The 22,870-nt window shown below is 66.4% G+C and overlaps 5 protein-coding genes across 6 annotated transcripts in view; 2 read left to right on the top strand and 3 right to left on the bottom strand.

Annotated features, from left to right (window-relative positions):
* The window catches only part of CAPNS1 (calpain small subunit 1), a 3,725-nt gene extending 596 nt beyond the window's left edge, over positions 1 to 3,129 (bottom strand). The window contains exons 1-8 of the mRNA XM_074857357.1: positions 3,036 to 3,129; positions 1,891 to 2,206; positions 1,398 to 1,431; positions 1,170 to 1,259; positions 826 to 883; positions 504 to 568; positions 329 to 397; positions 3 to 65 (exon numbers count right to left, since the gene is read on the bottom strand). Coding sequence (XP_074713458.1) covers positions 3 to 65; positions 329 to 397; positions 504 to 568; positions 826 to 883; positions 1,170 to 1,259; positions 1,398 to 1,431; positions 1,891 to 2,063 — 552 coding nt within the window. The 5' untranslated portion in view covers positions 2,064 to 2,206; positions 3,036 to 3,129. The remainder of the gene's footprint in view (positions 1 to 2; positions 66 to 328; positions 398 to 503; positions 569 to 825; positions 884 to 1,169; positions 1,260 to 1,397; positions 1,432 to 1,890; positions 2,207 to 3,035) is intronic.
* Positions 3,130 to 4,855: 1,726 nt separating this feature from the next.
* Positions 4,856 to 12,047, bottom strand: CLIP3 (CAP-Gly domain containing linker protein 3). The gene is given in 17 exon segments (XM_074857393.1): positions 4,856 to 5,494; positions 5,627 to 5,662; positions 5,664 to 5,701; positions 6,106 to 6,171; positions 6,486 to 6,602; positions 6,692 to 6,748; positions 6,751 to 6,819; positions 7,563 to 7,692; positions 7,958 to 8,074; positions 8,076 to 8,090; positions 8,629 to 8,826; positions 8,828 to 8,866; positions 9,412 to 9,530; positions 9,944 to 10,105; positions 10,659 to 10,752; positions 11,122 to 11,261; positions 11,490 to 12,047. Coding segments are annotated over 17 exon segments (1,584 nt in total). The 5' UTR covers positions 11,623 to 12,047; the 3' UTR covers positions 4,856 to 5,440.
* Positions 12,048 to 14,281: 2,234 nt separating this feature from the next.
* Positions 14,282 to 16,709, bottom strand: POLR2I (RNA polymerase II subunit I). Its single transcript, XM_074857368.1, has 6 exons — positions 16,598 to 16,709; positions 15,837 to 15,891; positions 15,638 to 15,711; positions 14,954 to 15,028; positions 14,582 to 14,633; positions 14,282 to 14,479 (listed from the first exon to the last, which is right to left on the bottom strand). The coding sequence occupies exons 1-6, from the start codon at positions 16,654 to 16,656 to the stop codon at positions 14,417 to 14,419; spliced, it is 378 nt and encodes a 125-aa protein (XP_074713469.1). The 5' UTR covers positions 16,657 to 16,709; the 3' UTR covers positions 14,282 to 14,416.
* Positions 16,710 to 16,902: 193 nt separating this feature from the next.
* On the top strand, positions 16,903 to 19,383 carry TBCB (tubulin folding cofactor B). Of its 2 annotated transcripts, none has more exons than XM_074857401.1 (6): positions 16,903 to 17,092; positions 17,551 to 17,694; positions 17,934 to 18,030; positions 18,744 to 18,935; positions 19,033 to 19,105; positions 19,202 to 19,380. In XM_074857401.1, the coding sequence occupies exons 1-6, from the start codon at positions 16,952 to 16,954 to the stop codon at positions 19,317 to 19,319; spliced, it is 765 nt and encodes a 254-aa protein (XP_074713502.1). In that variant the 5' UTR covers positions 16,903 to 16,951; the 3' UTR covers positions 19,320 to 19,380. The 2 variants fall into 2 exon arrangements, with proteins under 2 accessions (XP_074713502.1, XP_074713503.1); XM_074857402.1 differs by having other exon boundaries at positions 16,906 to 17,092; positions 17,918 to 18,030; positions 19,202 to 19,383.
* An 863-nt stretch (positions 19,384 to 20,246) lies between these two features.
* On the top strand, positions 20,247 to 22,687 carry TMEM160 (transmembrane protein 160). The gene is made up of 3 exons (XM_074857403.1): positions 20,247 to 20,433; positions 20,517 to 20,609; positions 21,156 to 22,687. The coding sequence occupies exons 1-3, from the start codon at positions 20,280 to 20,282 to the stop codon at positions 21,371 to 21,373; spliced, it is 465 nt and encodes a 154-aa protein (XP_074713504.1). The 5' UTR covers positions 20,247 to 20,279; the 3' UTR covers positions 21,374 to 22,687.
* The last annotated feature ends 183 nt before the right edge of the window (positions 22,688 to 22,870 follow it).

The following is a 22,870-nucleotide window of genomic DNA, read 5'->3' as shown; positions in this document are numbered from 1 at the left end:
GCCCCCGGCAGCTCCTGCGCCCCGATAGTCCCTGAGCGGTCAGTGTCGAACTGCTTGTAGATGCACTTGGGGGGGGGGCACAGGGGGGTATTTTTTGGGGGGGGCCCCCCCTTGTACCCCCATATGCCCCCCCCCATTTCCACTCCCCCAACTCCAGGTTTGGGGGATCCCCGTTGCCTCCACACTGCACCCCCCTTAATTTTGGGGGTCCCAGGAGGGCCCTTATTGCCCCCCCCCCCCCCCCCCGATTTAGGGGTCTCAGTGAGGGGGGGGTCCCCCGATTTTGAGGTGCCCCCCCCCCCCCATTTTGGGGTGCCCCCCCCCCCACCTGCCACTTCTTGATGTTGTTCCACAGGTACTTGAACTCCTCGAAGCCGAGTTTCCCCGTCGTGTCGCTCTGGGGGGGGGCTGTGTCAAGGAGATTTTGGGGGGGGAAAATTTGGGCCCCCCCCTGTACCGCAAAACCCCCGCCCCCCTTCCCCGTGCCCCCCCCTCAAGGATACGTCCATCACGGCCACCATGCTGCGGCAGGTGTCGAGGCCAAACCCGTCCGTCTTCAGGTCAGGATCTGGCGGAGGGGGGGCAAAGAGATGATTTTTGGCCCCCCCCCCCCCACCCCCAGTGCCCCCCCCCATTTCCTCTCCTCCCCCCCATTTTAACCCCATGTAGGGATTCTCTAGTGGCTGCTATAGGGTTGTGCCCCCCCCCCAATTTCCCGGCCCTGGTGATTTGGGGGGGGGGAGCGTGTCTCAGCACCCCCCCCCCCCGATTTGTTGTTGCCCCCCCCAGCGCCCCCCCCCCCGATTTTTGGGGGGGGACACTTACGGCGGGTGACGACTTTATTGAGGATGTTCATCAGCTCGGTGGGACTCACCTCCATGTCCTGCCGGAGATGGGTGTGGGGGGGGGGCACTGTGGGAGGGCCCCCCCCGACCCTGACACCCCCCCCACCCTGACACCCCCCCCACCACCACCCTGACCCCCCCATCTCGCGGTTCCCCCCACCCCAGGGATGAGGGGCAGATGTTGTGGGATCCGGTGACCCACTGCGGGGGGGGGGGGAATTTGGGGGGGGGGGGCCAAGGGGATGAGGAGGATGTGGGGGGGGTTGGGGGGGGTCGCAGGGGAGTTGGGGGGCTGAGGGGGGGGGGCGCGGGGGGGTCACTCACGTCCCCGGCCAGCTGGGCGAAGAGCCGCCGGAACTGCCGCACCTCCTCGCTCTCGTTGGCGTCCACCGTGGAGATGTGGGCGCGGGGGGGGGCTGGGGGAGGGGCAGAACGGGGTGTGTGTGGGGGTCCCCCAAACCCAGGGGGGGTCCCCAAACCCAGTGGGACCCCCCCTGCTGTGGGGATCCCCAAAACCTTTGGGGGGGGGGGGGGTCTCGGGGGGTCACTTACTGGGGGTTCGGGGTTATACTGGGCGGCCGCTTCGCTGGGGGGGGGGGTTGGGGGGGTCAGAGGAGCCCCGGGGGGGTCCCGGGGTCACCCCCCCCACCCCAGTGTCACTCCCCAGCCCACCCCCAGTGTCCCCAATGTCCCCCCAACCCCACGTCCCCCGGGGTCTCCCCAACCCTGGGTCCCCCCAGTTCCATGTCCCCCATCGTCCCCCCCCACCCCGTGTGTGTCCCCCCCAGTGTCCCCAATGTCCCCCCCCGTGTCCCCAAAGTCCATCCAGTGTCCCCATGTGTCCCCCCCAAACCCAAGTCCCCAACGTCCCCCCCCGTGTCCCCAATGTCCCCCCGTGTCCCCCCAAACCCCACACCCCCAATGCTCCCCCACCCTGTGTCCCCGAAGTCCCCCCCATGTCCCCCCCGTGTCCCCCATCTCACCCCCCGTGTCCCCCAAGTCCCCCCCATGTCCCCCCCACCCTGTGTCCCCGAGGTCCCCTCACCTGATGGCGCTGATGACGCCCCCCAGGACTCCCATGGCGCCTCCCCCACGCCCCCCCCCCGCCCCCCCCCGCTCAGCAGCCCCCCCCAGCACCGAGCCGATGTTCCCGGGGGAGGCCCCCCCCCGCCCCCCCCGCCGCCACCCCCCCCCCAGCAGCCCCTTCACCAGGAACATGTTCCCCGCAAACAGGGGGGCACTGAGAGCACTGGGGGGGTTACTGGGAGCACTGGGAGCACTGGGGGGGGCACTGGGAGCGCTGGGGGGCACTGGGAACGCTGGGGGGGCGGCACTGGAGGTTACTGGGGGCACTGGAGAGGCTGAAAGAAAAGGAGAGAGCAGCGTGAGGTGACACCACACAGCGCTATAGGCTCCGCCAGACCCTAATAGCCCCCCCCGGGCCCTATAGACACCCCGCCCCAACCCCCCCCGGGCCCTATAGACACACCCCCCACCCCCCCCCAGGCCCTATGGACACCCCTGGAACCTACAGCCCCCCCGTTTTCTATAGGCCCGCCCCCAACACTGTGGGTGCCTGAAGGATCCCACGGACCCTATAGAAACCCCCAGGGCCTATAGAGCCTCGAGCCCTATAGATAACACCCGTCCCCCTCCCCCAGCACTATGGAGCCCCCCAGGTCCTATAGACACCCACGGCCCCTATAGACACCTGGGGCCCTACAGACCCTCTCGCCATCCCTACGGAGCCGCCTCAGGCTCTATAGACCCCCCTGGGCCCTATGGATCCCCCCCTGGCCCTATGGATCCCCCCTGGCCCTATGGATCAACCCCGGCCCCTATAGATCCCCCCCATCCCCTGTAGATCCCCCCAGCCCCTATAGATCCCCCCATCCCCTACGGATCCTCCCATCCCCTATAGATCCCCCCAACCCCTATGGATCCTCCAGCCCCTATGGATCCCCCCATCCCCTATAGATCCTCCCAGCCCCTATGGATCCCCCCGGGGTCTCGGGGGTAACCCGGCCCCTCCCAGCACCGGCTGCGGATTTCCGGGGAAACGGGCAGGGCCGGGGCTGAGTCCCGGAGCCCCGGGGCGGGGGGGGAAGGACCGGGTGGGGGTCCCGGGGCCGGGGGGGGGCGGTCCCGAGGCAAAGGGGGAGTCCCGGGGCGGGGGGGGGGTCCCGGTACCTTCGGGCGCTGCGGCGGCGGCTGCCGGGGAGCGACTGCGGGGACCGGGAGGGGCGGAGGCGGGGCTTAGCGCGTGGGGCGGGGCTTAGCGCGTGGGGCGGGGGCAATCAGCGCAGCGCCCGAGGGGAAGGGGCGGGGGCGAAAACCGGGGGCGTGGCCGCGCAAGGGCGGGCGTGGCCACCGACCGGGTGGCCACCGCCCTTCCGGTCGCGCGCGTAACGTCACCGCGGCGCGCCGGAAACAAAATGGCGACGCTGGGGCTGTGCTGGGGGGCAGCCGCCCCCCCCCCCCCCCCCCCTTACACCTTGTGTTATAAAAGGATAAAAAAGCAAAAATGTAGCAAAACACAAAAAGGCGGCGTTTGACATCCGCTGCGCAGCTTGGAATGTTCAGTTTTTTAACCAGCGTCCTTATTTCAGCAAACCCAATTTATGGTGGTTTAGGCCCAGCGTAGAACTGTCGTGTTGTCAAAAATTTACGATTAACAGAGCCACGCTGCAAAAAAGTCTTATTTTTGTGTCTTTTGGGTGAATTTAGCTCATTATTATATAAAAAACACGCAGCTGAAGCTGCCTGCCTCACCCTGTGAGCGTGTGTATGTTAATAGATTGATTGTGACTTTAAATGTGACTTTTAAATGAAAATAAGGAATAAAACTACCCAAAATATGAACTTGTGATAAAAATTAACCAATAATTAAGTATACAGGTGTGGGTTTGTGCGTTTAAAGTCAAATAAAGGCGCTGCGGGTGCCCTTTTCTGCGCAGAACTAATAAATACAAATATCTCAACTCTGGGGTGAAAAACGCTGGTTTTGGGTCAACAGCGCTGAAATTCAAACAAAGTTTTGGGTCAACAGCGCTGAAATTCAAACAAGGAAACCCTGAGCTAAGCACGAGGTTTGGCACCGTGAACCCACCCAGGAGGGAAACGCCGGGAGCGTCCGGAAACAAAAATTGATAAAATCGAGGAAAGAAACAAAAATTGATAAAACTGAGGGCGAGAACTGCTTGAATTTTCCTCAAAAATGGAGTAAAAATCCTCCCTCCGCCCTCCCCAGAAAAGCCCCTTCCTGACCCGACAAGTGCAGCGAAAAAAATTGGATCCGTGACTCAACGGCGATGAGCCCGAGGTTGGCCCAACTTCTGGGTAAAAATCACCCAAAACCGGTGTTTGGGGTGTAAAAACGCTCCCTGGGCTCCCCAGGGTGGGAGCAGCTGTGGGGGGGTCACCCCCAGCAGCCCCATGTGGCTTTTGGGGAGATGGGGGGGTCCGTCCCCCCCCCCCCCCCCCCCCCCCCAATCTCTTGGGTTTGGGTGGGTTTTGGCTCATGGCGCATTGGGTAAAAAAACCTAGATTTTGGGACAATGTCCTCACAGGCACCCCCCCCCCATGGCCCCCCCTCCTTGTTTTGGGGTGTCCCCACGTGCCCTCATGTGTCCCCCAGCTTTGGGGTCCCCCCCACCCCCCCATTCCCACCCCCAGCTTTGGGGTCCCCCCATTCCACCCCCCCAGCTTTGGGGTCCCCCCCCGGAGCCGTGGGACGTACAAAGGTGTTTATTGGTGGCAGAAGCGGGTCCGGGGGGACCATGCGGCAGCGGGGGGGGTGGGGACACGGGGGGGGGGGGACGGGACATTAAAGCCACTCACACGATCGCGGGGGAGGGGACGTTATTGCTACTGCGGGGGGGGGGCGGGGTGTGTCCTCTGCACCTCCTGGATGCCTGGGTCCCTTTTTTTTTGGGGGGCTGGGGGGGTGGGGGGTGGGTGGCCTCAACCCCAGTAGCAGCCGCTGGAGAATCCCACCAAACCAGTATAAACCAGTTTTCTACCCCCCTCAGGGTGTAATCAGTAGTTTCCAGAGTTAACGGCTCAGGAACAGGCTTGGGAAGGGGCCCTGGCATAAACCACTTCTCCCCCAGTTGTAGTCAGTAGGTACCAGAGTGAATGGCCCCAAACTGGGGGGCTGGAGACTGGTATAGGCACGCTCCTCACAGGGGTAATCAGTAGGTTCCAGAGTGAACAGCCCAAACCGGGAGGGGGCAGAGAGGCTTGGAGGGGGGGGTGGGGAGGGGGGGCTGGCAGCAAATCCCCATCACTGTAATCAGTAGGTTCCAGGGTGAACACCCAAAAGAGGTTTGGGGGAGGGGTCGGGGGGGGGGGCGGGGCTGGGCCTCAACTCACCCCCCCGCCTCCTCCGCAATGTCTCTGTAATCGGTAGGTTCCAGAGTGAACAACCCGGCGCAAAGTGGAGAGGTTCGAAGAGGGGTTGGGCGGGGTGGATGGGAGGGGGGTGTCACATCACGTCTCCCCCGGGTGGGGGAGGGGACCAAGGCACTGGGTGGGGGAGGGGCGGCGGGGGTGGGGGGGTGTGGGGGTGGGGCGCAGCGAGGCGGAGGGAGGGGTTAGGACTGCATCTCGGCCCGCAGCATCCAGGGGAACCAGCAGCAGAAAGAGTAACCTGGGGACAGAGGGACAGCGGGGGCCACCGTGGGCGCAGGGACACCTCGGGGTGTCCCCAACCCCCGCCCGGTGTCCCCAACCCCCCTCGGTGTCCCCACCCCCCCCTCCCCTCCCCCTCCCCTCCCCCACCTGGAGAAGGAGCTCTCGGAGGTGATGTCCTTCGGGGGTCCGCACTGCCGGGAAGTTGCGCTTGGGCTGGGACACTGCGGGGACACGGGGGGGGACACGGGGGGGACACGGGGGGACATGTCACACCCCCACCCCCACCCCCAGCCGCTGCAGGGGGTGGAAAAGAGGGGGCCCTGCTGCCCAGCCAATCAGCTTGAGGTTTGCCCCTCCAGTTGGCCAATCAGAGAGCGAGGGATCCCCTGAGGGGCGCTGGCCAATCAGCAGAGGCCTGTGCTGCCTGTTGGCCAATCAGCAGAGGCCTGGCCTGGCCTGTTACCAGGCAGCACGGGGATATCCTGCCAGCCAATCAGCAGCAAGCCCTCCTCCTGCTGGCCAATCAGCAGGGCCCCAGCCTGCCTGCCAGCCAACCATGGCCCCGCCCAAGCCGCCAGCCAATGGTGAGGGGCCCCGCCCTCCCCGCCAGCCAATCAGCACGCACCGGTGACCTGCTGGACCTTCTTTTCGGGGGCGCCGTCCCCTGGCTCCTCCTTGGGACCCCCCGACCCTGGGGACAGGGGGGACACGGGGGGGTCGGGGCTGTGTCCCCCCCACAGCCCTCTCTGTCCCCCCCCAGTTCATCCCCCAGTGACCCTCCAGTGTCCCCTCAGTGTCCCCCAGTATCCCCCCAGTGACCCCCCAGTGTCCCCCCCGTGACCCCCCAGTGTCCCCCCAATATCCCCCAGTGACCCCCCAGTGTCCCCCAATATCCCCCCAGTGACCCCCCCAGTGTCCCCCATTTCCCCCCAGTGTCCCCCAGTATCCCCCCAGTGACACCCCACTGTCCCCCAGTATCCCCACGCCCCCCCAGTACCTCTGCACGCGGGAGGGGGGGGGCGAAGACGCCATGTTTGGGGGGGCAGGAGAAATACCGCACCCCAAAGACGGAGCCGTCGTGCTTCCCCCCGGCCGAGTCCAGCTCCACCCCGAACCAGTACCCTGGGGGGGGACACACCAGTGACACGGGGCCGGGGCGCGCTGGGGGGGCCCCAAAGGGGGTCCCGGCGGTTGGGGGGGAGGTCACTCACCGGGGGCGAAGTCCGTGCGCCCGTAGAACCGGGCCCGTCCCGGGCGCTGTCCGGCACCAGCACCGCGTCCCCTGGAGCCACGCGGCGCCCCTCCCGGTCCAGCCAGGCGCCGCCGCGCCGCCGGGGGGCTGGGGGTGGGGTCAGAAGGGACACGCCCACCCGGGACACGCCCACACAGGCCACGCCCACCCCCCCTCTGCCCCAGCCCCCTCCGCCCCAGCGGCTCCTCCCTCCTTCCAGGGACAGCCGGGGGATGGGGTCAGACAGGCCACGCCCACACAGGCCACGCCCACCCACCACCTCCTTATAGGGACAACCAGGGGGGTGGAGCCACACAGGCCACGCCCCCGCTTGACACTGCCTGATAATGCTCTGGGGGTGGAGCCATACAAGACATGCCCCCTCCCAGACCCCACCCACCCCACCAAGCCCCGCCCTGGCCCCACAGTGGGTGGGGCTAGAGCAGACCACGCCCCCTCTGCCAGTACTCCGCCCCCCCCGCGGGTGGGCAGGGTTTCACCTCCCCCCCGCCCCTCCCAGCCAGCCAGCCAATGAGCGTGTGAGGGGGGCGGAGCCAAAGACAAGGGCAGAGTCAAGGGGATGAGCTGGGCAGGGACCGGGGGTGGCGGGGGGGGGGGGGGGGGGGGGGGGGTGGGCTGAGGCATTTGGGGGGGGTCCCAGATATCGCGGGGGGGGCTCAGGGATTTGGGGGGGTCCCACGTATCAGGAGGGCTTAGGGTTTTGGGGGGGGGGGGTCCCAGGTATTGGGGGGGGCTCAGGGAGTTGGGGGGGGTCCCAGGTATCCCAGGGGGGGGCTCAGGGATTGGGGGGGGTCCCAGGTATCCAGGGGGGCCCCAGCCCCCGGCCGTACCTCTCTTGTCCTTGCGGGCCTTGTGGGGGGCTCGGGCCGGGGGCTTCGGGGGGGCTGCGGGGGGGGGGGACGGCGCCGGGGGCTGCTCCTCCGCTTTGGAGATCTTGGAGACGGAGGCGAAGACGCCTGCGGGGGAGGGGTGTCCACCCCAGTACAGACCAGTATGGCCCAGTACAACCCAGTAGAGCCCCTGATGTCCCAGGAGACCAATAGCGCCCCCCCCCCCCCCCCCCCTCCCCGCTGACCCCCCCCCAAAGGGTCCTAACATTCACTCTCCACTCCCCGCCCCCCCCAGGGGATCCCCTCCCCCCTCCAGGAACTGGGGGAGGGGTTTGTCACCCCCCCCCATCCTGGGGGTGTCCCCCCCCGCCCCCCCCGGAGGTCCCCTACCCTGTTTGGGGGGGGCAGATGAAGTAGCGGACCCCCCCCACGCTGCCGTCGTTCTTGCCCTCGGGCTCGTCCAGCTCCACCCCCGCCCACTGGCCGCTGGCGAAGGCCGTGGTGCCGCAGAAACCGCAGGGTGCCCACCTGGGGGGGGGGACACAGCACCCATGGGTGCCCCTGCACCCCAAAAATCCTCCCCCTGCACCCCAAAATCCACCCCCGCACCCCAAAATAACCACCCCTCCCCCCCGCAGCTGATGTGCTACCTGCACCGGGGGTGCCGCACCCCTGGGTGCCCCCCAAACCATCTGCGCAGCCCAAAACCCCTTGATTCACCCCAAAACGCCATTATCCACCCCAAAATGTCATTTTTCACCCCAAACCGTCATTATTCACCCCAAACCATCATTATTCCCCCCCAAACCATTGTTATTCACCCCAAAACCATCATTATTCACCCCAAACCATCGTTATTCACCCCAAACCATCATTTTTCACTCCAAATCCCTGTATTCAGCCCCAAACCATCATTACACCCCCCAACCGTCACTCTCACCCCCCCGCCCCCCTGGGTCCCCCTGCAGCCCCCCCCAGCCCCCCCTGGGGTCCCTCCCAGCCCCATGGGGTCCCCCCCAGCCCCCCCCTGGGGGTCCCCCCCGCGGCCCCCCCCCGCACCCCCCACCTTGCCCCCGTCCAGGCGCACGCGGTCCCCCAGCTGCAGCCCGAGGCAGAGCAGCATCAGGTTCCCGGGCAGGTTGTCGTAGTTGGGGAGGGTGACGCGCGGGAGGCTGCAGCTCAGCGGCACCGCGTCCAGCAGCAGCCGCCGCAGCTCCCGCGCCGCCAGCGCCGCCTCCGCGCGGTCCAGCGCCATGTCCGTGGGGGTCCGGCACCACCTCGGCCGCCACCTGCCCTTTGCTGTTCTGGGGGGGCGGGGGGGGGGGGGTCAGGGGGGGCCGGGGCGCTCTGAGAGTGACAGTGGGGGGGGAACGCGGCACCCCCCCGCAGCTCTGACACCCCAATGACCCCCCAACGCCCCCCGCACCCCCAAACCCCCCGCACCCCAATGACCCCCGCACCCCAATGCCCCCCCCGCACCCCCAAAACCCCCTCAGCACCCCAATGACCCCCCCGCACCCAAACCTCCTGCACCCCCAAACCCCCCGCACCCCAATACCCCCCGCACCCCAATGCCCCCCAACACACCGATCTCCTCAAATCCCCCATTGCACCCCCAAACCCCCCCAATCCCCCCCACACCCCCAAACCCCCAATAACTCAATACCCCCAACCCCCCACTACCCTCCCATTCCCCCCCCAATCCCCCATCACTCCCCAGCCCCCCGTGCCTGCCAGCCCCCCATCACCCCCCCATCACCCCCCATGCCCCCCAGCCCCCCATCACCCCCCCCACCCCCCAGTCCCCCATCACCCCCCCCACCCCCCATGCCCCCCCCCAGCCCCCTACCCGCAGCGCGGGGTCCGCCCCGTGCTCCAGCAGGCAGCGCACGGCGCCCAGGCAGAGGTTGGAGGCGGCGATGTGCAGGGCCGTGCCGTGGCTGAAGTCGCTGCAGGTCGAGTGCAGCACTGTGGGGGGGACACACTGAGGGACGGCCCCGCCGGGGGGGCCCCAGGGGGTCCCCAACACACACCCACTGCTCCCACGGCCCCGCCGGGGGACCCCCGTGGCCTTCCCCCAGGACTCCAATGTCCTCCCCACCCTGGGGATCCCCAATATCCTTCCCCTGGCACCCCAATATCCTTCCAAGGGGACCCCAATATCCTTCCCCTGGCACCCCAGTGTCCTGTACCCTGGGGATCCCCAATATCCTCCCCCAGGGCACCCCAATTTCTTTCCCCCAGGCACCCCAAAACCCTTCCCCAGGCACCCCAGTGTCCTTCCCCCCAGGGACCCCCAGCGTACCCCAACACCCTCCCGCTGTCCCCCCAGCGTCCTGCCCCCCGCCCCCCCGGGATTTCGGGGTTCGGGGCGCCCCCACCTCGCGGCGCCGCCGCCCGCAGGAGGGTGCGGATGAGCTCGGGGACGTCGAAGTAGGCGGCGTAGTGGAGAGCGTTCATGTGGGTCCAGCGGCTGCGCAGCGTCACGTCCCCCCCCAGCGCCAGCAGCCGTGTCGAGAGGCGCACGGCGGCCGCGGGGTCCCCTGGGGGGGACGGGGGTGTCACCGGGGGGGGGGGACGGGGAGCAGGGGGGGCGTGGGGAGACTGGGGGTGTGGGGATGGGGGGACACTGGGGGGATACTGGGGGTGTGGGGACAGCGGGAGTGGGGATAATGGGACTGGGGACACTGGGGACATGGGGACACTGGGGATGTGGGGACAGTGGGACTGGGAAAACTGGGGACATGGGGACGCTGGCACTGGGGATAATGGGGATGTGGGGACAGTGCGACTGGGGATACTGGGACTGGGGATACTGGGAACATGGGGACACTGGGAGTGGGGATACTGGGGACATGGGGACGCTGGCACTGGGGACACTGGGGACATGGGGACAGCGGGACTGGGGACACTGGGGACATGGGGACGCTGGCACTGGGGACACGGCTGGGGGGTGCCATGACGGGGCCCCCACTGCTTGTGGGGACACTGGGGCCGTAGGGGGGGTGGGACTGGGGCTACTGGGAACCCTGGGGATGTGGGGACACTGGGGACACCCACTGGGGACACCGGGGACACGGGGACCCCCGCACCCACCCACGCCGTGGGCGCCGGCCTTGCAGGCGTAGTGCAGCAGCGTCATGTCCGTCAGCCCGTCCCGGTCGTTGACGTGGCAGCCGCGGCGCAGGATCTGCCCAGCGGCACCAGTAACCCCCAGTTCCTCCCAGTAACTCCCCTGGGGCACCTCCAGTAACACCCCCAGTGCTCCCAGTGACCTCCCAGAGCTCCCAGCTCCCTCCCCAGAGCTCCCAGCTCCCTCCCAGTGACCTCCCAGTGACCTCCCTCTGGCTCCCAGCTCCCTCCCAGTGCTCCCAGTGACCTCCCAGTGACCTCCCTCTGGCTCCCAGCTCCCTCCCAGTGCTCCCAGTGACCTCCCTCTGGCTCCCAGCTCCCTCCCAATGCCCTCCCCCTGGCTCCCAGCCCCCTCCCAGTGCTCCCAGCTCCCTCCCAGTCCCCTCCCTAGAGCTCCCAGCTCCCTCCCAGTGCTCCCAGTCCCCACCTCGTTGCCGATGACGTCGACGCTGTGCTGCACCTGGGGCACCCACTGGCGCAGGATGGCGAAGAGCTGGGGCACGGTGGTGCGAGGGTCCAGCAGGATCTCCCGGCACGCCGCGTCGTTCGGGTCGAAGAAGGTGAAGGCTGCGGGGGGGGGACACAGGGGACACACAGGGTGACACGGGGTGGGGGGGACATGGGGGGGGAGTGGAGGAGCACCCCGTGGTGCACAACCCCGTATCAGCCATCAGAGAATCCCCACTTGGGGCCCCTCCCAGCTCTCTCCCCCCCATTTTTTTTTTTTTTTTTTGGGGGGGGTCCCATCCCCCTGGGGACCCCTGGGAGGAGTCCAGGGGGTCGGGGGGGTCTCACCGTAGTCCTTGGGCAGGGGGGCGGGGGCAGCCGGGTGCACCATCGGCTTCTTGCGTCGCTCCACCACGGGACTGGGGGGGTCGGGGGGCGGCGCCCCCCCCGCCGGGGGGTCCCCCCCACGCTCCTTCGTCATGGCAATGGCCTGGGGGGGGGCAAGGGGGGTGAGGGGGTTTGGGGGAGCCAACCCCTCCTCCCCACTCAGCAGTGAGATGGGAATGGGTGACTGGGGTGGGATACTGGGATGGGATACTGGGTTACTGGGGTGGGATACTGGGATGGGGATGGGTAACTGGGATGGGATACTGGGGTGTGATACTGGGATGGGAATGGGTGACTGGGGTGGGATACTGGGATGGGGATGGGTGACTGGGGTGGGATACTGGGATGGGATACTGGGATGGGGACTGGGATGGGGATGGATGACTGGGGTGGGATACTGGGATGGGGATGGGTAACTGGGATGGGATACTGTGGTGGGATACTGGGATGGGAATGGGTGACTGGGGTGGGATACTGGGATGGGGATGGGATACTGGGATGGGATACTGGGATGGGGATGGGTGACTGGGGTGGGATACTGGGATGGGATACTGGGATGGGGACTGGGATGGGGATGGATGACTGGGGTGGGATACTGGGATGGAGATGGGTAACTGGGATGGGATACTGTGGTGGGATACTGGGATGGGAACGGGTGACTGGGGTGGGATACTGGGATGGGGATGGGATACTGGGATGGGATACTGGGATGGGGATGGGTGACTGGGGTGGGATACTGGGATGGGATACTGGGATGGGGACTGGGATGGGGATGGGTGACTGGGGTGGGATACTGGGATGGGATACTGGGATGGGGACTGGGATGGGGATGGATGACTGGGGTGGGATACTGGGATGGGGATGGGTAACTGGGATGGGATACTGTGGTGGGATACTGGGATGGGAATGGGTGACTGGGGTGGGATACTGGGATGGGGATGGGATACTGGGATGGGATACTGGGATGGGGATGGGTGACTGGGGTGGGATACTGGGATGGGATACTGGGATGGGGACTGGGATGGGGATGGATGACTGGGGTGGGATACTGGGATGGAGATGGGTAACTGGGATGGGATACTGTGGTGGGATACTGGGATGGGAACGGGTGACTGGGGTGGGATACTGGGATGGGGATGGGATACTGGGATGGGATACTGGGATGGGGATGGGTGACTGGGGTGGGATACTGGGATGGGGACTGGGATGGGTTATTGGGGTGGGATACTGGGATGGGGTTATTGGGATGGGATACTGGGATGGGGATGGGCGACTGGGATGGGATATACTGGGATGGGGATGGGATACTGGGATGGGTTACTGGGATGGGATGCTGGGATGGGAATGCTGGGATAGGGATGGAGGAACCGGGATGGGGATGCTGGGATGGGAATGGGTGACTGGGATGGGGCCCCAGGATGCGGCTGGGCCCGCGGTACCGGGATGGGGCTGGGGGGGCCCCGGGACCCCCGGGGGGGGCGGCGGAGGCGGCGCGGTCTGGGGAGGGGACCCGGGGCGGGGCGGGGGGGGACCGCGGCGGGGCCAGGCCGGGTCCCGGGACCGCGCTGGGGCCGGGGGGGGTGTCGGTACTGGGATGGGGGTGGGGAGGCTCCATCCCCCCATCCCCCCCCATCCCCCCCCATCCCCGGCCCCCGCCCGGTACCTGCTGGGGACGCGGCCGCGGGCTGGGCCGAGCGCAGTGCGCATGCGCGAGCCGAGGGGGCGGGGCCCGATAGGCGGAGCTTGAGGGGGCGGGGCCTGAGGGGCGGCGGGTTGGGGGAGGCTATAGGGGGTGTGTAGGAGGCTATAGGGGATGGATGAGCAGCTATAGGGGGTGTAGAGGGGCTATAGAGGATGGATGAGCGGCTATAGGGGGTGTAGAGGGGCTATAGAGGATGGATGAGTGCCTATACGGGCTGTGGGGGTTGTATAGGGGCTATAGGGGATGGATAGCGGCTATAAGGGCTATAGGGGGTGTGGGAGGGGCCATAGGGGCTGTGGGAGGGGCTGCAGTGATCTATGGGGGCTATAGGGGCAGAGGCTGGGGGCTGTGTGAGGTCCCTGATATCTATAAGGCACAGGGGGAATGGCCATTTTCAAGGGAACCACCCCTTTCCCTGCTGTTAACTCTGGAACCTACTGATGGCTTGGGCCTGGCCGCAAGAGAAAGGTTATAGGGGGGTGGGGGGAACAGGGACATCCCCAGGAGAGGCCGGTGTCCCCAAGGCCAATGGCGAGGGCCACCCCCACCCCCCAGCATCACACAAAGACCCCCCCAGCCACTCACCGCCAGCGTCCTTTATTAAAGCCCAAGGGAGGGGACGTCCCTGTCCCCAGATTTGCCCCCCCCCCCCCACCCTGCAGTATCACAAAATAAACCTTAAATAAACCTTAAATACAAAAATAATGGGCCTGAGGGGGCACCGGGGGTTAGGACTTGGAGTCCACCGGGGACAATTTGGGGCCCCACAGCTGCATTTTGGGGTCCCAGGGGGGCAATTTGGGGCTTATCAGGGACAATTTGGGGCTCCAGAGCTGCAATTCAAGGCCCGTGGGGACATTTTGGGGTCCCAGCTCTGCACTTTGGGGCCCAGCGGAGCATTCTGGGGCCACTAGGGACAATTTGGGCCTGTGACATCCACGCAGGGAGACAAATCCCGCCCCCCTCCTCGGCCATGTGCACCCCAAAGTCCCCCCCCAGCAGCCCCCCCAGCACCGCCCCCTCCACCCCACAAAGCCGCTGACACATCCCATTGCCAAAAATAACCATTATTATCACCAAAACTGCACCCCGGCAGGTGCAGACCCGGGTTGGGGGGCACAGGGGCTGCTGCGGGACACACACACACACACACGTTTTGGGGTGATTTTGGGGTCTCCGGGCGCTGTCACTCGGTCCAGCGGTGGCCGCAGTGCGGGGCGGTGCAGACATAGTAGAGCCTCATGGCGTCCTGGGGGGGGCAGGAGGGGAGGGGTGGTCACCCCACGGGGCATGGGGGGGAGCAGTGACAGTTTTTGGGGGGGCACAGGGTTCGGGGGGGGGGTCACCTCACCTCGGCTCTGGCACTGTGCGACTGGAAGAAAACCGCCTCTTTGTGCCCACACCTGCGGGAGAGGGGACAGCGGTGACGGGGTGGGGGGGACGGACATTGGAGCTACTGGAGTGGGGGGGGGGGGGGGGGGGTGCTGGGGCCCCCCCGGGGGCACCGGAGCCACAGGGGGGAGAAAATGGGGAAAAACAGGGGAAAAACGGGGGACACCAGAGCTGGGGAGGGGACAGGAGAACTGAGGGGGGACACCACAGCAGCATTGGGGGGGTGTGATGCCCCACGGGGGTCCCTGACACCCCCACGGTGGGGTCCCCACATTCTTGGGGCCCCCCAACACCCCCCCGGGGCAGGGGGGGGCCCCGCATCCCCCCTCACTTCTGGCAGGGGTGGTCCTCGGTGCGGGGCAGCGTCGGGTCCTGGGAGACGTCGGCGATGATCTGCGTCAGCTCGCTGCGAGGAGACACCGCAGGGTGCTAATCAGCCCCCTTAATTACCCCCGGGCTATTAATAACCCTAGCATCCTCCTCATTAATCACCCCTAATAATTACCCCTATTAATGACCCCCACATTAATTGCTTTCCCATTGTTCACCCTTATTGCCTCCCCTTACTAATTACCCACCAACTGCCCCTCAATCACTCTTATTAACTACCCCAATTACCCCTTCTTAATTACTAATTAATCAAGAACCATTCTCCCTTATTAATTGCCCCCCACCCATCTTCCCTTATTGTCTCCCCTCAACAACCACTCACCCCCTACCCCCCAAATTACTCTCTTATTAGTTACCCTAATTCATACTTTGCTAATTACCCCTTCCCCCCCAAACTACTCCCTTATTAGTTACTCTAATTCCTACTTTGCTAATTATCTTCTCATTAATTACCCTATCGGCTCTTTTTAATTGCTTTTCCCTTAATTGCTCCCCACTAACCACCCCCCCAGGGTGGGAAGTGCTGGAACCAGGACCCAGGCGTCCGGGACCGCTAACGAACACCCCCCCCCTGCCGCTAATGAACCCACCCCACTAACTAACACCCCCCCCGCAACGAACTGACTCCACTTCGTGCGTGATCTTGTTGACGTAGATGCAGCTGTTGTCGGCCTCTTGCTGGTAGTCGCAGTTACGGCACTGGGGGAAGAGTGGGGGCTATGGACTGGTCCCAGTGCCCAACTGGGAGGGGCGGGGCACAGCCCCATGAAGCGCTGGGACTGGTCCCAGTGTGGGGGGGGTCACAGGTTGGGGTGGTCACTCACGGCGTAGAGCAGGATCCGGTTCTCCTTGTCCTCCTTGGGGTACAGCATGTTGTTGCTGGGGGGGGGACATTGGGGGGGTTATTGTGGGGTCTCTGGGGGGGGGCCAGCCTGGTCCTGGGGTCACATTCCCTGGGGAGGGGGGGGCTGGGGGACCCCAGGGGGTATTAAAGGGCCCTGTGGGGGGTGGGGGAGGAAGGGAGTCCCAGAGTGGGGGGGGTGTCTGAGAGGAACTGGGGGATCCAGGGGGTGTCGGGGAGAAGTGGGGGGGATCTGAGGAACCCAGAGGGTGTCAGGGAGCCTTGAAGAGGGATCTGGGGGGGGTATGGGGGGTCGGGGAGCCCCGGGGGGTGTCAGGGAGTCTTGAGGAGGGGTCGGGGAGCCCCATGGGTGTCAGGGAGCCTTGAGGAGGAGTATGGGGGGGTCGGGGAGCCCCGGGGGGTGTCAGGGAGCCTTGAGGAGGGGTCTGGGGGGTATGGGGGGGTCGGGAGCCCCCGGGGGTGTCAGGGAGCCGTGAGGAGGGGTCTTGGGCGTATTGGGGGGTCGGGGAGCCCCAGAGGGTGTCACGGAGCCGTGAGAAGGGGTCTGGGGGGGATCGGGGGATATTGGGGGGTCGGTGAGGCCCAGAGGGGGTATCGGAGAGCCCTGGGGGGACCCAGGGAAGGAAGAGGGGAGGCCCGCGGCGGGGTCTGGGGGGCCCAGAGGGTACTGAGGGACCCTTAAGGAGGTGTCTGTGGGCCCGGGGGCTCCCGGCGCCCCCTCACCACTCCTGGCAGAAGCGGATCCCCACAAATCCCGGCTCGTAGCCGCCGTCCGCCTCCATGACGGCCCCGCGCACGCGCACGGCGGCGCCTGACGGCGGCCGCGCGGGGACAAACCCGGGCGGGAAGGGCGGAGCCCACCCCCTCCGCGCCCCGCCCCCTCCGCGCCCCGCCCCCTCCGCCAGAGAGCGTCACTATTGGCTGCGCTGCGGGGGGCGGGTCCCTCACCATTGGCTGGGCAGTGGCGCGCGGGGCGGGGCGGCGCCGCCGATTGGCTGGGCGGCGGGGGCGGGGCGGGCGCGCGGGGCGGGCCGAAGGTTCCAGAAGAAGAAGAAGCGGCGGCGGCGCGGCCGCATCATGAAGGCGGCAGCGGAGCCCGGGGCCGGGCCGGGCCTGCTGCTCGGGGCGGGCTCCGTGTCGCTGGCGGTGACCAGCAGCCTGAATGCCTTCCGCGCCCACAAGCGCTACGGCACCGGCCTCACTATCGCCGAGTTCAAGGTAACGGGAGCGGGGCCCTCCCCGCCCCGCCCCGCCCGGCCCGGCCCTCCTCATCCTCCGCCCTCACGGACCGGGGCCTTCCTCCCCCTGCAGCCCCTGCCTCAGCCGGGACCCTCCTCCTCCTCTTCCTCCTTCCCCTCATGAGGTCCGGGTCCTCCTTCCCCTCAGGGGGCACCGGGACCCCCCCCCCCCCCCGACACCCCCTCGTCCCCCTCAGGGGGCACCGGGACCCCTCCCCCCCCGACACCCCCTCGTCCCCCTCAGGGGGCACCGGGACCCCCCTCGTCCCCCTCATGGGGCACTGGGACACCCCCCGCCCCCCTCCTCCTCCTCCCCGGGCCCAGCACTGGGTTATCCCTCCCCTCCCCTGCCCCCTGATCAGGGCTGGGTCCCCTGGGCCAGTACTAGCCCAGGGCTGGTTCGTGCCCCTGCCCAGTCCCCCCATTTCCCCCTCCCAGTGCAAACTGGAGCTGGTGGTGGGCAGCCCAGCCTCTTGCATGGACCTGGAGCTGTACAGCGCCGAGGAGGAGCCGCTGGGCCGCCTGGACTGCGATGAGGCCCTGCTGGGCTCCTACCCCGTGGCCGACGGTTGCCGTGTGCACGTGGGTCCTCTTACCCTCCTTTTTTCCCTGCTTCTCACCCCAAAATCAGACCCTGAAACCACCCCCTTTCCCTACGTCTCACCCCCGGTGCCAGCGCACCCCCTTTCTCCCCCCATATCCCGCTTGGCGCTAGCGCACCCCTTTTCTCCCCTTTCTCACCCCAAAATGGGTCCCCCCCGCGGGGGAAGGGGCCCCCCCGGTAACCCCCGGGGCCCCCCCGCAGTAACGGGGTGCCGCAGGTGATCGACCGCAGCGGGGCGCGGATCGGCGAGTACGAGGACGTGTCGCAGGTGGAGAAGTACGAGATGGCCGAGAGCGACTACGAGAAGCGGCCAGGTGACACCGGCGTCCCTGCAGGCCACCTCCCCCCCCTCCCTGTCCCTGCCCTGTCACCTCCCCAGCCCCCAGGGGACATCCCTGCCCCGTGTCCCCCGTGCTGGCACTTACTTCACCTGTGCTGTGTCACTGATGTCACCGTCCCATCCCTGTGGTGACACTGTCCCCCAGTTGAGGTGACTGCCTGTCCCCACTGTGTCAGTGTCCTCCAGTTGACGTGGCTGTCCCCCATGGTGACGCTGTCCCTGTCCCCAGTCTGTCACTGTCCCCAAGTTGAGGTGACACTGTCCCTGCCCCTACTCTGTCCCCATCCCCAGTTGAGGTGACTGTCCCTGTCCCCACTGTCCCCATCCCCAGTGGAGGTGACTGTCCCGTGTCCCCCATGGTGACACTGTCCCTGTCCCCACTGTGTCCCTGTCCCCAAGTTGAGGTGACCTCATCTCTGTCCCCACTGTGTGACTATCACCAGTCCCCCATGGTGACGCTGTCCCTGTCCCCACTGTCCCCATCCCCAGTTGATGTGACTGTCCCTGTCCCCTATGCTAACACTCTCCCTGTCACCATTGTCCCCATCCCCAGTGGTGTCACTGCCCTTGTCCCCCCCAGTCACTGTCCCCTGTCCCCGCTGCCTCACCAACCTCCCCCGCGCCCCTTGGAGGGGGGGGGTGGGGGGTGCTGCCAGCCCAGGTGCCAGTGTCCCCGTGTCCCCCCAGAGTCCCTCCGTTCCTTCCTGCGCCAGCGCCGCTGGGGACGTTACGACGCCGAGGGGACGCAGCGCCGGGCGGCCGAGGAGCAGCAGCGTCGGGCCCAGGAGGCGACGCTGGCGGCCGCCCTCCCCCTGGGCGCCCGCTGCCAGGTCCGCGTGCCGGGACAGCCCTGCAAGCGGGCCACCATCATGTACGTGGGTACGTGTCCCCGACGTGTCCCCAGCGTGTCCCCAAATCCCTCTGCGTTGTCCCCAACCCCCTCCCCCCCAGCGCTGACACCCACGACTCCCCACAGGCCAAACCGACTTCAAGCCGGGCTACTGGGTGGGCGTCCGCTATGACGAGCCGCTGGGCAAGCACGACGGCAGGTGAGGTCCCCAAAGCATCCCCAGGGTGTCCCCTCTCTCGGGGGGGGGTGTCTTTGGGCCCCCCCCAAGCTCTGTTTCTTCTCTGCCTCCCCGCAGTGTTGGTGGGCGCCGCTATTTCGAGTGCCAGCCCAAGTACGGCGCCTTTGTCAAGCCCCAAAGCGTCACCCCCGGGGACTTCCCCGAGGAAGACGATGGCCTCGAGGACGAGCTGTGAGGGGACACCGGGTGGGGGGGGGACGACACCGGGGCGAGGGGGGGACAAGCAGACAGGGGAAAGGGGGTGGGGCGCGGGGGAGAGCACAGCCTCAAATCGCTGTGTTTTCCCTCGTTTTGGGGCACCCCCCCCTCCCGCCCCGGCTCTCTCCCCCCCCGCAGCGCGCCCCAGCGCTGTTTTCACCCCAAAATGCCCCCCCGGGACCCCCCGATTCCCCCACCACCACCCCCCCCCCGGCCCCGCGTCCCTGCTGGGCGCTTCTTCCCGGGCGGGGGCGGGGCTCTGCGTTGGCCACGCCCCCTTCGCTGGAGGCGGGCGGGGCGCGCTCTGTGTTCCAGCCAATGGGCGAGCGCGCTTCGGAGGAGGAGGCGGGGCCGGAAGGAGCGGCCGGGCGGGTGAGTAGTGGGGCCGGAGTGGCCCGGCAATAACAACCCCTCCCCCCTTCCCTTTCCGTACGACCCTACAATAATCGCCCCCCCCCCCCCCCGGTAACGAAGTGCCGTTTCCTTCCTCTCCCAGAGCCGCCGCCAGCGCCGCCCCCCCGCGCCGTGCCGTGTGTCCCTCCCCACACACACACACTCCCGGGGGCACCGGCGGGTTGGCCCCGCCTTATAAAGTGGTGTTTTAAGGTGAAAAACGGTGTTTTGGCCATTTTTGAGTGTGGGGGGGGTGTGTTTTGGGGGGGGAATAAAGGGGTTTCCGGGGTGGAGCCGCCCGGCTCTTCCCGGCAGGCCGTGCGCGCAGCCAATAGCGATGCTGCTTCCGTTCCGGAGGGGGCGGGACGTGGCACGTCGGTCTATAGCGGTGCGTAACGTCCCGCGCGGGGCGGGGCCGCGGTGATGGACGCGCCGCTCCGCCAATAGTCGCGGGCGGGCGCGGTGAGCGGCAGCAGTGTCGACCAATGGGCGGTCGTCGGCGACAGCGGGAAGGAGGGTGGCGGCGGGACGCGGCGCGGCCGCCATGGGCTGGTGGGGCGGCGCGGGGCGGGCGGCGGCGGCGGCGTTGCGGAGGCTGCGGGGGCCTCGGTACAGCCTGGGCCGGGCCGCGCCGCCGCCCGCCGCCTCCGACCTGGAACGGGCGGACGCCTGGCTGCTGCGGAAAGCGCTGGAGGGCGGTGAGGGGCGGGGCGGGGCCGGGTGGGTTCGGGGGGGGTCGGTCCCCGGTGACCTCCCCGGTGTGTCCGTGTGTCCTCTTCAGGTCTCCTGTCTTGGTACCGCAACGGGCTCCTGGCCACCGGCGTCGGCGTCATCTCCTACGTCCAGAGCGACACCGGCCGCCATGCTGCCTACTGTGGGTATAGGGGGGGGACAGCCACCCCCCCGGGGACACCCACTCCGCCGGGGGACACCCAAACCCCCCCCCAACCCCCCCCGGGGACACCCCCCCCGGGACACCCCCCCCGGGACACCCCAAACCTCCCGGGGACACCCACACCCCCCCCGGGGACCTGCCCAGGGCACCTCCTTTGGGGACACCCCCACCCCCAGGACACCCCCCTCCCCCAGGCCCACCCCCCCCCCCATATCCCCATCACTCCCTGTAGGGCCCCCCACCCCCAACCCCCCCTCTCCCTGCACCCCAAAACCAAATAAAATCCCCCAAATCCCAGGCGCCCTTCCACTCCTACCCCCTCTCCAGGTGCCCATTTTGGGGCTAGTTCCTCCATTTTAGGGTTTGCATCCTCCCAGACCTTCATTTCGCCCATTTTACCCATTTCTCACAGCAGTAACAACAAAACCCCACCGGACGGGGGGGGACCCTTCCCCTCAGCTTGTTTGGGGTTTATTTCTCCTTTTTTTTTTTTATTTTAAAAAAAGACATTTATTTCTGTCGCAGGGTTTTTCATCCTGGGGGGCCTGTGTGTGTCCTACGGGGCGGGGTCGTACCTGGTGAACCTGGTGCTGCTGCGCCGCCCCATGATGCTGCCGGCGCCCACGGCCGCCGCCAACGCCGCCGCCGCCGCGCTGCTGGCGCTGCTCTGGCTCTGCGCCCTGTCGCTCTACGTCGGCCGCTTGGAGGTGGAGATCGTCACCGAGGAGCCCCCCGAAAAGTGACGGGGGCGGGGGGGACGCGCACGGACACAACGGGGACCCCCGTAGTTTGGGGGGGGGGGGGGGGGGGGGAAATACCCGCTGGGGGGTTGGGAACTGCCTGGGAGGGGCGGAAGAAACAGCACAGGAGGGGCTAAACCCACCCGGGGATTAGACCCACCCAGGGGGAATTAAACCCACCCGGGGGGGGGGATTAGACCCACCCAGGGGGAATTAAACCCCCTCCTAGTGGGATTACCCCCACCCCAGTGAGAATTATAACCCCCCCAGTAGGGGATTATAACCCCCCCCAGGGAGGATTATAAACCCCCCAGGAGGATTATACCCCCCCAGGGAGGATGAACACCCCCCCCTCTTCAGGGAGGATTAAAAACAGAATCACAGAATCAACTAGGTTGGAAAGGACCTTGAAGATCATCCAGTCCAACCATTAACCTAGCACTGCCAGTTCCCATCTACACCATATCACCCAGCGCTATATCGACCCTACTCTTAAACACCTCCAGGGATGGGGATTCCACCACGTCCCTGGGCAATCCATTCCACTGCCTAATAACCTAATAAACTCCTTGGGAAGATTAAACTGCCCCCTCCCCAAGATTTAAAACCCTCCTGGAAAGATTAAAATCACCCTGGGAGGATTAAACTGCCCCCCCCCCCCAGGAGAATTAACACCCACCCACCCCCGCCCGGGAGGATTAATCAGCCCCCCCCAGGGGATTATTTCTCCTCCCAGGTGGATTAAAAGCCCCCCCCTGGGGATCAACCCCCTTAGGATTAAAACTGCCCCTGGGAAGGTTAAACCCCCCCCCGGAGAATTAAAATTCCCCACGAGGATTAAACACCCCCCCCAGGGGCATTTTAAACTCCGGGGTGGGGGGTGGGGGGGGGAGGTGTGTGTGGTGGTGTGTGTTGGATTAAAATCCAATTAACACCCCCCCCAGGGTCGGGATTGCTCACACACCCCCACACCCCCCCCCAGCACTGTTTTTCTGCAAAACCCCCCAGTTTTGGCTGCTTTGTATTTATTCGCTTGCCCTTGGGGGGGTGGGGGGGTGTCAGCACCCTCCTGGGGCATTTCCTGCACCCGCTGTCTTTGCACCCTCCTTCCTGCTGCGAAAAACGGGGTTTTGGAGCAAAATTTACCTCCGGGTGGCTCCGCTCTGGGGAGGGGTCGACTAGAAAATCAGTGTTTATTCAGGTGCCGTGGCGGAAACGGGTGTTTTTGGCCCCGTTTTTTGCAGCCCCCGCGGTCGGTGTGGGGAAACGGGGCAGAGGAGACAGGCTGGGAAATAAAAAAGGTGGAAAAAGCTCCAATTTGTCCCCGATTCATTCACAGGGGCCCCAGGGAGAGGGAAACACACCCCACACCCCCCCCCCCCCTCCAGTTCCGCAGTTTGCAGCTGATTTGCTCAAATTCCTGATTATTAACCTGAAAATTAGGTTTGCCCAGTTTGCAGAGGCCACTCTGCCACCGTTTCCCAGCTCCCAGTCCACAAA

This window comes from Strix uralensis, unplaced genomic scaffold (assembly GCF_047716275.1).
Source record: "Strix uralensis isolate ZFMK-TIS-50842 unplaced genomic scaffold, bStrUra1 scaffold_131, whole genome shotgun sequence".
Lineage (NCBI taxonomy): Eukaryota > Metazoa > Chordata > Aves > Strigiformes > Strigidae > Strix > Strix uralensis.
The sequence above is the reverse complement of the archived record's forward strand: the minus strand, read 5'-3'. Positions and strand labels throughout refer to the sequence as shown.

What these genes read in the sequence shown, in the direction of transcription:
- POLR2I (XM_074857368.1), bottom strand. Translation starts at nt 16,656, where the DNA reads ATGGAGGCGGACGGCGGCTACGAGCCGGGATTTGTGGGGATCCGCTTC. An exon ending in ATCCGCTTCTGCCAGGAGTG is followed by an intron (nt 15,892 to 16,597) that starts GTGAGGGGGCGC and finishes TCCCCCCCCCAG; the next exon opens with CAACAACATGCTGTACCCCA. An exon ending in GAGGACCACCCCTGCCAGAA is followed by an intron (nt 14,634 to 14,953) that starts GTGAGGGGGGAT and finishes CCTCTCCCGCAG; the next exon opens with GTGTGGGCACAAAGAGGCGG.
- TBCB (XM_074857401.1), top strand. Translation starts at nt 16,952, where the DNA reads ATGAAGGCGGCAGCGGAGCCCGGGGCCGGGCCGGGCCTGCTGCTCGGG. An exon ending in CCGACGGTTGCCGTGTGCAC is followed by an intron (nt 17,695 to 17,933) that starts GTGGGTCCTCTT and finishes GGGGTGCCGCAG; the next exon opens with GTGATCGACCGCAGCGGGGC. An exon ending in GGCCACCATCATGTACGTGG is followed by an intron (nt 18,936 to 19,032) that starts GTACGTGTCCCC and finishes GACTCCCCACAG; the next exon opens with GCCAAACCGACTTCAAGCCG.
- TMEM160 (XM_074857403.1), top strand. Translation starts at nt 20,280, where the DNA reads ATGGGCTGGTGGGGCGGCGCGGGGCGGGCGGCGGCGGCGGCGTTGCGG. An exon ending in GCGGAAAGCGCTGGAGGGCG is followed by an intron (nt 20,434 to 20,516) that starts GTGAGGGGCGGG and finishes TGTCCTCTTCAG; the next exon opens with GTCTCCTGTCTTGGTACCGC. An exon ending in CGGCCGCCATGCTGCCTACT is followed by an intron (nt 20,610 to 21,155) that starts GTGGGTATAGGG and finishes TTTCTGTCGCAG; the next exon opens with GGTTTTTCATCCTGGGGGGC.